The sequence below is a fragment of the Triticum dicoccoides genome, chromosome 6B (assembly GCF_002162155.2).
Source record: "Triticum dicoccoides isolate Atlit2015 ecotype Zavitan chromosome 6B, WEW_v2.0, whole genome shotgun sequence".
Classification (NCBI taxonomy): Eukaryota; Viridiplantae; Streptophyta; class Magnoliopsida; order Poales; family Poaceae; genus Triticum; species Triticum dicoccoides.
Window position 1 is genome coordinate 635,748,622 of NC_041391.1, and position 11,664 is coordinate 635,760,285.

An 11,664-nucleotide genomic window follows, 5' to 3' on the forward strand; every position below is an offset into this window, starting at 1 on the left:
GTACGTGAATCATGGGCTCGCACATGCATCATGCGCATGGGATTAGTGTGCATGCAAAGTGCAACCGAGCATCCATGTCACTAGTAGTGTTGCCTATTTCCCCGTCGAAAAACATCCGATAGAGGATCAAGATCAACGCGCGCGCGCGCTCAAACCCGCACATATATCGATCTACAGAGTACAGACTGGACTATCGCATGCAGTGTTAGAGGATTGGCAGATTAAGTCACCACACAATATAACATATAATACGAGATCTTTATAAGCTAGGACTAGAGTACTCTAGCATTCACTTAAAGTTAGTTAGACAAACTTTTGAGGTAGCTAGGGATGACTGAACAAACAGATAGATACAAAAAGGAAGATATATGGGAAAATTAACAAGGACAACTTACCAAACGTGCAACCCCACGATCGAGCAAATACACACGTACAATTTGTCAAGTTCGTTCATATTTATGTCTCATTTAGATGGTGCAAGCTGCACAACCAGTACTTGCGGATCCTAATCCAGAAAAGTAGTATACATATATGCATCTTGATACCTTATTCTATTTTGTACCGGCAAGATAACCAGCTTTCCCGCCTCTCATTGTCACTCGTTAAATCAGATGTACGTACCTCTCATCGTGCAGCATCTATATATGGATGGATCTATCAGAATATAATTATGCATTAGCAGAATTAGAAAAGTGACACACAAGCAGGTATGTCTATGTGGCTAGCTAACCGGCCTGTACGTGTGCGGTATGTGTGTTCACGTACGTGTAAACGCACCTCGACGACCTCCACTAGGCAGTGTGCCCTGATTGGCCACTAGTGGAGGACCTACCATGAATGGAACCCAGAAGCATGCATACTAGCTACTCCTCTGTGGTGGAGTAGTTCAGTTCGATTACTTTTTACTCTACCTAAATCATGGTTTATGCTCCAACTTGTGCAGGGGACTGAGGCCAAAGATGACAATCACCATCTTCATCAAGGTCATGGGGCTCGCATTCCTCGAGTACGTGCACCGTTAATTATTTGACCGTCCGTGCATACCACATAACTCTTTCTAGATTACTGGCTGATGTGTTGTGTTGCATGGGACTCTCAGGCCCGTCATGGACCAGAACCTGTACTTCATGGGCGCGAAGCTCACCTCGGCGGGATTCGCGACGGCCCTGGTCAACATACTGCCGGCCGTCACCTTCGTGCTGGCCCTCATCCTGCGCATGGAGAAGGTGCGGCTGCGGAGCCTGCACAGTCAAGCCAAGATCGCCGGCACGGTCCTCACGGTGGCCGGCGCTGTGCTGATGGTCCTGTACCACGGCCCCATCGTGCAGTTCCCGTGGACCAAGGGCCAGCACCACGCCACCGCCAGTGGCCAGGGCGCCGGCGGCGCGGCCGCCGCTCGGGACTGGCTGAACGGGACCATCATGGTCATCGTCGCCTGTGTGGCCTGGGCGTGCTTCTTCATCCTCCAGTCCAACACCCTCCAAAGCTACCCGGCGGAGCTGTCACTCACCGTGCTCATCTGCGGCATGGGCTCGCTCATGAGCGGCGCCATCGCCCTCGTCGCCGAGCGCGCCAACACCCAGGCATGGGTCATCGGCTTCGACACCCGCCTCTTCACCGCCGTTTACGCCGGCATAGTGTGCTCCGGCGTGGCTTACTATGTGCAGGGTATCGTGTCGAGGCAAAGGGGCCCTGTATTCGTGACGGCCTTCAACCCACTCTGCATGATCGTAACCGCCGTCATGGGCTCCATCATTCTCAAGGAGGAGATCAATCTCGGAAGGTACGTACATTAGTGCTTCCAGCCACCATATATATCAAGATGGATGAAGATGTATACTTTAGTGCAACAATACTAATTATCTCATTTCATTGTTTCTTTCAGTGTGATTGGTGCAGCCATCATCGTGGGAGGCCTCTACTTTCTCATCTGGGGCAAGAGCAAGGATGAGATTAACAAAGTCTACGACGCCAGCGTCAAGGGCGCCGGCGAGCTGCCCTTAACCTCGGTGACCAACGGCCACCGCCACGGCAAGCAGCACGAGCTCGGCAACAGCAACGGAAGCCATGTTTTGGACGTCAAGACGCCGACGACCAATGACCACTACTTGCCAAGGGATCTACCGGAGTAGGCGAATAGCTACGTGTTATACGTTCACCCATCTTCCATCGACCAGTATGTCTAGCTTTTTACTGGTAATGCATGGCCCATCGATCGATCATGCATGAAGACGAATTCTGTTGTCCATTTTCTTCTTGTCAGCTTCTCTCTAGCGACGATCCTCTCATGTGACTATGTGAGACAGTGAGAGAGTGAGAAGTGCTAATTATAACATCCCTTTTGCCGATCCATGTGGATTTTTTGGAACTTGGGTCTACGCACACCTGATTAGGCTGCCTGTAACGGCTAGTATCATACGTTAATATCATGCATATGATACTACTGTAAGATACTACCTCCCTAATGCATAATATCGTATATCAGCATATAAATGACTTTATTTGCAGGAAACATACAGTATCATGATATGATACTCAACTATCTCTTTCTTCATTTAATTCTATGTCACCTCATTAAAATTGACTAGTTGGCATGCATGATACTAGCTATGATACTCCCATTACAATCATTCTTAAACATTTAAATTAAAAATGTAGTAAAGAATAGTCAAACATTTCAGATTTTTCAATAAATATGATCTAGTGTTGTACTCACATGCAAAGTTTCACAAAGAAATGACTTCTATGAACTTTTGGGCCAAGAAAAATTGTAACTACAAAAACTTCAACAGTAACCTTTACACAGTACCGATTCCATTTTTGTTTTTGCCCAGAATATTTTCGAAACATGACACATGAATACAATAGTAGACCAAGTTTGTTACAAAATTCGGAAATGTTTGACTTTTTTGTTATTTTTTTTTTCAGTTTCGAGTACATGTGCACCCAGGTTCCATTGAGTATTTTTGCCCCTGTGATGGTTATACTTACTCCCTCCTTCCATCTATATAGGGCCTAATGCGTTTTTCAAGGCTAACTTTGACCAAATGTTAGAGCAATAATATATGACATGCAACTTACACAAAGCACATCATCAAATGCGTATGTGAAAGGAGCTTTCAACGATATAATTTTCACATTATGCATGTCATGTATTATTAATTTTATCAATAGTCAAAGGCGGTCTTGAAAAACGCATTAGGCCCTATATAGATGGAAGGAGGGAGTATACAGGATGCTAGTCACTTCTAAGTTGAGCACAGATGCATGGTTAGATGGAAACGGGGATTTACCAAATTCTGAACTTGGGCATACAGGTGGATGATGTGGAGGGTAAGGTCCCATCCACAACTGATTTTTTTATGGCGCCCCATCGCCTTGAATTACATAACATGGTTGTCTCGAGCAATCGTTCGATTTAGTTTTGTTTTTGTTTTGAGAAACAATCGTTCGATTTAGTGCAAGGAAGGTAAGAATGAGAATGGGCTGAGGGTACCCATTGGGCCGGGGCATTAGCATGGCCCAAAGAATTCAAGGACAATGGATCTTTTGCGTCGGCTTCGTAAAGAAACTAAGGCAGGGGATCCAGTCTCCGTTAGCCGAACAAGACGGAAGGATCCATCCAGATTTTGTTGCCTTGGGCTGTGATATGCCATCACTTTTTTGGGGGGCGGCGAGAAAAGGAGTTTACTTCCATATTACAATAGCATATACCTTTGCATCTTCAGTTCAACAGCACTCCAAGGCCCATGACCAGGGGCAAGCTCAAGCAGATCGCCAAATGCTGCGACCTCAACGTGGACGCCATCCTCGCTCAAGCTTCGTCCTCCTCCACGGTCGGGACTGGCTGCTCTGGCCAATCCGACGGCTCCTCCGCTTCTTCCATGGGCGCACACCTTGTTGCTGATGTCTAGATGCCTTTCAGATATGCTCTTGCACTTCCCAGGGTTAGCTGGCATCTTCTATGCCCTTCTTTCCATTAGTTTTAGTCCCAGAGCATGTTTAGTTTCTGTTAGCCATGCTCATTGCCAGTTTGTTGGCTCAGTCATGTATTTGGTCAGTGTCTCTTTCAGTCTTAATGTTATGCTAAGTCTAGCTTCTAGGCCAAGTTGTATCCCCTGTTCTGCATCAATGTTATCCACTCTATGCTACTGTTTGTTGCATCCTCCCTCTCATGCGCATGTTTTTTCTCTTATGCACGGGCAGTATCACCATGATCTATGAAGCTTATTGATTGGAATGTTCGTGACCTAGGTGATGAGAATAAGTGTTCTTTGGTCCGCGATGTTCTAACTTCCTGTCGGCCTAGCATTGCTTGTTTTCAGGAAACAAAACAGGAAGCAACTCCCACTACGAAGCTCGGGAGCTTCTTGGCCACCAACTTCGACGACCATGCGATCATGCCCTCCACGGGCTCCTCAGGCGGCCTGTTAGTTGCTTGGGATTCCTCTGTCTACTCTGGGCAGGTCCTTGCATCACACATATTTCACCTCACTATCAAATTCTCATCAACAACGTCAGAAACTGTTTTTGTTGTCACTACAGTTTATGCCCCCTGTGTACAACAGGAAAGACAACTTTTCTTGGATGAGATCAATGCTGCGGCAGCCCTGATATCTGAACCATGGATTGTTATCGGTGACTTCAATATGTACCGATTCAAAGAGGAGAAATCGAGAGCCAGAGTCAACTGGGACATGATGGAGATGTTTAATGACTGGATTAGAGCTCATGGGCTTGATGATATGGACATATGCAACCGAAAGTTCACCTGGTCGAACAAGCGAGTGGATCCTACCATGGCACGGCTTGACAGAGTGCTGATCAACACTGCCTGGTTGTTATCCTTCTCTCAAACCTCAGCGATGATGACACCTTCTGTCACATCAGATCATGTGCCTCTCTTGGTCCAGTTTGGCAACACTAAGGTGAAAAGCAATCTCTTCAGGATGGAGAATCACTGGCTGCATTTAGAAGAAACAAGAGCTATCATTCAAAACTGCTGGAACCAAAGCACCCGAACAACTTGCTCGGCTGCTTCTCTCTTTAACCTGAAGTTCAGACGTATCCGCGCTGCTCTACGGAGTTGGAAGAGGAATAGAGCCAGCTTGGATATGCTCGTTTCAAACAATAAACATGTGGTACTATACCTTGACACTGTTGAAGAACGGCGACCCCTTTCTCTGTTAGAGAGGGTGCTTAGAGTTTTTGCCACACAAAAAACAGAGCTGCTCATCTTGTGGCAAACTGCTGCGTGGAAGCGAAGAGCTAAACTACGTTGGTGCATATCTGGAGATGAGAACTGTAACTTCTTCCATGCTGCTGCTTCTGGCCATGCTAGGAGAAACAAAGTCAGGGTACTCGTCAAAGATGGAGTGGAGTTTTTTGAAAATCATCAGAAGCTTCAACTAGTAACTGAGTACTTCTTTGCTCTCCTGGGTCAGCCATCACATTCTGAACCTACAGTACAGCTTGATCAAATATATGAGCAAGTCGACCTATCATGCCTCGCAAGGGATTTCACTTGGCAGGAAATTGTCGAAGCTATCAACCATTCTCCCAACTACCGCAGCCCCGGCCCGGGTGGTTTCACAAATGAATTTTACAAAGCTTTTCACGGTGTCATCAAGGACGACTTGCAATTCTTCTCCCAGTTGTATCAGAATCAGTTGGACATGTCTGGCATCAACCTGGCCCACATCTCTCTCTTGCCCAAAAAAGACACACCACTTGAACTAAAGGATTTCCGGCCTATATCCATAGTGCACAGCGTGCCCAAGCTTGCAAGCAAGGTCCTAACCAAGAGGCTTCAAGCCCAAATCCTGAGCCTCATCCACTCATTGCAATATGGCTTTATCAAGGGCAGGGCCATCGTCGAAATTTTTGCCTTAGCTACATAAGAGGAAATTGCCCATGGTAGCCCTTAAGTTGGACTTTCAAAAAGCCTTCGACTCGGTCAGCTGGTCTTGCCTGCATAGTGTCTTGGTTGCCTGTGGCTTCCCTCAGCGTTGGATCAGTTGGATTGAGTGCTTACTTTCTTCGGCAACATCTCGAGTCTTGCTAAATGGGGAACTGGGTGACTGTTTTGCAAATAAGAGAGGGTTCAGGCAGGGCGACTCCATCTCGCCATATCTTTTCATTCTGGTGGCTGATGTTTTGCAACGACTTTGCTGCTCCGCCTTTGATTGTGGCAGTTTGATTCACCCTCTTGGTTCGGACAGGATGTTCCCTGTTCTACAATACGTTGATGACACCTTAATCCTCTTTCACGGCACCGTTCAACAAGCTACTATCATCAAGCATATCCTGTCAGACTTCGTTGGGTTACAGATCAATTACCACAAAAGCACTCTCATCCCAATATGCATAGATAACTCTACCACTGATGAGATCGTTCGTGTGTTTGGCTGCTTAGCGTCAAGTTTCCCCTGCACGTACTTAGGCTTACCCCTCTCTTTGCACAAGATTAGACATGACTTGCTACTCCGAGTCATTCACAAAGTGGACAAGAGGTTATCGGGATGGCTGGCTACTCTTTTGTCTTGGGGCGGCAGGCTAACGCTGATCAACTCTGTCCTGGCTAGCATCCCAAGTTACTTCATGACATGTTTCCGCTGGCCTAAAGAATCCATCCATAAGCTTGAAAGTTTGTCGAGATCTTTCCTATGGCAAGGTGCGAGTACAGCAAAGGGAGGCCAATGCTTAGTTGCCTGGCACTACGTCACTATGCCATGATCTGCTGGTGACCTGTGTGTTAGAGACCTATCTGCTCACAACTAGGCCCTGCTGGCAAGCTTTACAACTAAGGTTCTTCAACATTCATGCGTGCCCTGCTATCAATGGTTTGCCCAACAATATTGCCACGGCTCTGTGCCCAGGAGGAGTTGTGCTCGTGACACTGCGATCTGGAGTGGTTTCAAGCAATCCATCCCCATCGTTCTAGCCTCTTCAGGATGCTCTTTAGGTTCTGGGAAGTTTATTTCTTTCTGGCACGACTGCTGGCTTCCAGCAGGACGACTCAGCTCTACTCTGCCTACTCTTTACACTTTTGCACGGGATCAGGACTGCTCCGTGGCCTCTCAACACCCCCAGGAATCATGGCAACCACAACTTCATCCAAACGTGTCAGTAACAGCCATCTGTGAACTTCAACTACTTCTCTCTTTTCTAGCTCCTGTCACGCCAACATCAGAAAGTTCAGACTCCAGGGTTTCTGCGATCTACAACAAGGCCATCACTACAGCCCATGTCTACGAGCTACTCACTTTCCGCGGTGTGTTCTGTGCTTATGGTTCTTGGATTTGGGACAGGATCATCCCCCTCAAGCATCGTGTCTTCTTATGGCTGCTGTTCTAGGATCGGTTAAACACTCGAGATAATATGATGAAGAAACGTTGGACTTCTGTTACAGCACATCCAGAATGCGATATCTGTCCTGCTCCTGAATCTGTTTCCCACCTGATGCTACGTTGTGCTCTAGCTTCTGTGATCTGGGACGTTCTCGGCCTCACAGACATTGCCTCCAACTCTCTGGATCTCATCAGCTTTGTCGAGAGAGCTTAACAGCTTTGGCCGGCCCGGGTAAATTCCCTTCCTCTTTGCTGCAGCAGCTGTCACAGCATGGCATGCCCGGAATGACAGAAGTTTTAACTCTCACTAGTAGAAAAAGGACCTAATATGATACACATTAGTGTCGGTTTGGTTTTGAGCCGGCACTAATGTGTCCATTAGTGCCGGTTCCAGCGGCTAGCCGGCCGTTCTCATTAGTACCGGTTCGTGGCGAACCTATAGTACCGGTTCGTGCCACAAACCGGTACTAAAGAGGGTGGTGGCAGGGTGTTGTCAGTCTGGGGCCCGTCCAGCACCTTTATTACCGGTTCATGGCAACGTACATAAACCCTTCGTCCCCCCGAGCCACTCTGTTCTTCCCCTTTCCCCTCACTTCCTCTGTTCTTCCCCCTCTCTCCTCGAGCTCCTCATAAATTTTGCCCAAAATTTGTCAAGATTTGAAGGCCCCCATCCATTCAAATGATCAAAAAGGTGAGCAACTTTGTCCTTTCAACTCTCATTGCTAGATTAGCTCTTGCAATGCTTTGTATAGTGATTAATTTGGGAGGAATAATTATATTTGCTAGTATTTGATTTATATGCAATTTGAGGTCAAAAATAACACTTAGTTTGCATATGTAGGTGTGGTTTACTTAGTGCCTTCTAAATCTCCGTCCTAACCACCGTCGATAGCCCGCACCGTCCCGTCGCCGGCACCACCTTCTGGTGAGGCTCTTGTTCATGAATGTTTAACATTACCAAATTGATGTTTTTGTGATTTGGATATATAGTTACTCGTATAATTATCTTACCCGTACGTTGTTTGTTATACATAGTGCCATGGTTTTGATATCCGTCCCCGTCGGCCGTCGTCCTTGTTATGATTCGGATGTGGTATATTCTCTTTTAAAACTAGTTGTTGCATTTCGTGTTTATGAAAAATTATGCCCATCAAGTTGACATAGATATTTTTATCTAGGAGGTATGTGAACCGGAAATTCCAACTGACCCTATTGTCGAGAGGTTAAATTTAGTTGAAAGAGAAAATGAGTATTTGAAAGAAAAATTGAAAAGAATTGAGGGGGAGAAGATGGAATTGGAGTTGCATGTTGCCGATGTCGTCGATGATCACAAGATCAAGATGGAGAAAATGAGGTTGAAGATTAGAAAGATTAGAAAATATGCCATTGATAGTGTGGCTTGGTATCATTATGCTGTTGGATCAATTGTTACCTTAGTTGCGATCTTCATCGCATTTGTTGTTGCATTTAAATTCTTTAGCTAGAGAGTTATTTGTATGTTGCATTTAATTAAGTGTTGTATATGAACTTTATGTATGAACTTGTATTAATTTGGTCTATTTGGTGTTGTGTAATGAAGATGAGCCGACAATGGATGTATGATGACCGATGCTCTCCCGAGTTCATTAATGGCGTGCATACTTTTCTGCGGGCCGCTGAGGCAAACAAGCGGGCGGATGGTTTTATGCCTTGTCCATGTGCTGGTTGTAAGAATGGTCACAGTTACTCTACAGAAAAAATCATTCACGTCCACCTATTTAAGTCCGGTTTCATGCCCCACTATAATGTTTGGACCAAGCACGGAGAAATAGGGGTTGTGATGGAATACAATGAAGAAGAAGAGGACGACGACGGCTATCCTGGCCATGGGTTCCCTGAATACGATGATACAACAATGGGGGAAGAAGCTGAGCCGGCAATGCGGGAAGAAGCTGAAGAAGAGGCATCAGATGAGCCCGCTGATGATCTAGGTCGGGCCATTGCCGTTGCAAAGAGAAACTGCGCAAGTGATCTGGAGAGGACGAAGTTGCAACACATGTTAGAGGATAAATTGTTGTACCAGAATTGCGAAGCTGACAAAAAAAAGTTGGGCACCACACTTGAATTGCTGCAATGGAAGGCAGAGAATGGTGTATCTGACAAGGGATTTGGAAAGTTGCTGGTAATGATAAAGAATATGCTTCCAAAGGACAAAAAATTGCCCGAGAGTACGTATGAAGCAAAGAAGGATGTCTGCCCTCTAGGGTTAGAGGTGCAAAAAATACATGCATGCCCTAATGACTGCATCCTCTACCGTGGTGAGTACGAGGATTTGAACGCTTGCCCGGTATGCGGTGCATTGCGTTATACTATCAGTCGCGATGACCCTGGTGATGTCGAGGGCGAGCGCCCCAGGAAGAAGATTCCTGCCAAGGTGATGTGGTATGCTCCTATAATACCACGGTTGAAACGTTTGTTCCAAAACAAAGAGCATGCGAAGGCGATGCGGTGGCACGCAGAAGACCGTAAGAAAGACGGAAAGTTGAGAGTACCCGCTAACGGTTCGCAGTGGAGAAAAATCGAGAGAAAGTACTGGGAGGAGTTTGCAGGTGACCCAAGGAACGTATGGTTTGGTCTAAGCGCAGATGGCATTAATCCTTTTGGGAAGCAGAGCAACAACCATAGCACGTGGCCTGTGACTCTATGTTTGTATAACCTTCCTCCTTGGTTGTGCATGAAGCGGAAGTTCATTATGATGCCAGTGCTCATCCAAGGCCCTAAGCAACCCGGCAATGACATTGATGTGTACCTAAGGCCATTAGTTGAAGAACTATTACAGCTGTGGAATGGAACAGGTGTACGTGCGTGGGATGAGCACGGACAGGAAGAATTTGACCTAAAGGCGTTGCTGTTCGTGACCATCAATGATTGTCCTGCTCTCAGTAACCTTTCAGGACAAACAAACAAGGGATACCGCGGATGCACGCACTGTTTGGATGATACCGACAGTATATATTTGGATAGTTGTAGGGAGAATGTGTACCTGGGACATCGTCGATTTCTTCGGACAAGGCATCCCGTAAAAAAGAAAGGCAAGCATTTCAAAGGTGAGGCGGATCACCGGACGAAGCCTCGCCACCGTACTGGTGCTGATGTACATGATATGGTCAAGGATTTGGAGGTAATCTTTGGAAAGGGTCCTGGCGGAAAACCTGTTCCGAAGGACGCTGACGGACGCGCACCCATGTGGAAGAAGAAATCTATATTTTGGGACCTACCATATTGGAAAGACCTAGAGGTCTGCTCCGCAATCGACGTGATGCACATGACGAAGAATCTTTGTGTGACCCTGCTTGGCTTTTTGGGCGTGTATGGGAAAACAAAAGATACACCAGAGGCACGGGAGGACCAGCAACGTATGCACGGAAAAGACGACATACATCAGGGTCAGGCCAGCTATGCTCTTACCAAAGAAGAGAAGGAAATCTTCTTCGAATGCCTGCTCAGCATGAAGGTACCGTCTGGCTTCTCGTCGAATATAAAGGGAATAATAAATATGGCAGAGAAAAAGTTCTAGAACCTAAAGTCTCATGACTGCCACGTGATTATGACGCAACTCCTTCCGGTTGCATTGAGGGGGCTTCTACCGGAAAACGTTCGATTAGCCATTGTGAAGCTATGTGCATTCCTCAATGCAATCTCTCAGAAGGTAATCGATCCAGAAATCATACCAAGGTTACAGAATGATTTGGTGCAATGTCTTGTCAGTTTTGAGTTGGTGTTCCCACCATCCTTCTTCAACATCATGACGCACGTCCTAGTTCACCTTTGCGAAGAGATTAACATTTTGGGTCATGTATTTCTACACAATATGTTCCCCTTTGAAAGGTTCATGGGAGTCTTGAAGAAATATGTTCATAACCGTGCTAGGCCAGAAGGAAGCATCTCGAAGGTCCATGAAAATGAGGAGGTCATTGAGTTTTGTATTGACTTCATTCCCGACCTTAAGCCGATTGGTGTTCCTGAATCGCGGCATAAGGGCAGACTGGAAGGAAAAGGCACGCTAGGTGGGCATCAAATAATATGTATGGACGGACATTCTCTTACTAAAGCACACTACACAGTTCTATAGAATTCCGCCTTGGTGGCTCCGTATATGGAGGAACACAAGAATTTTCTACAGTCCAAACACCAGTCTGACGACTGGATTACACGCGAACAAACGAGGACTTTTGCCGGTTGGTTGCAGAAACGTGCCCTGAATGATGGCGATATTCAAAATGACCTGTACTCGCTGTCCCAGTTACCATCTTCGAATATAATGACTTTCAAAGGG

The 11,664-nt window shown here is 46.3% G+C and overlaps 1 protein-coding gene across 1 annotated transcript in view; it reads left to right on the forward strand.

Annotated features, from left to right (window-relative positions):
- LOC119324621 (WAT1-related protein At1g44800-like) overlaps positions 1–2,368 on the forward strand; it is a 3,040-nt gene extending 672 nt beyond the window's left edge. Inside the window, exons 2-4 of the mRNA XM_037598396.1 lie at positions 944–1,006; positions 1,100–1,783; positions 1,886–2,368. Coding sequence (XP_037454293.1) covers positions 944–1,006; positions 1,100–1,783; positions 1,886–2,132 — 994 coding nt within the window. The 3' untranslated portion in view covers positions 2,133–2,368. The remainder of the gene's footprint in view (positions 1–943; positions 1,007–1,099; positions 1,784–1,885) is intronic.
- Positions 2,369–11,664: the final 9,296 nt, after the last annotated feature.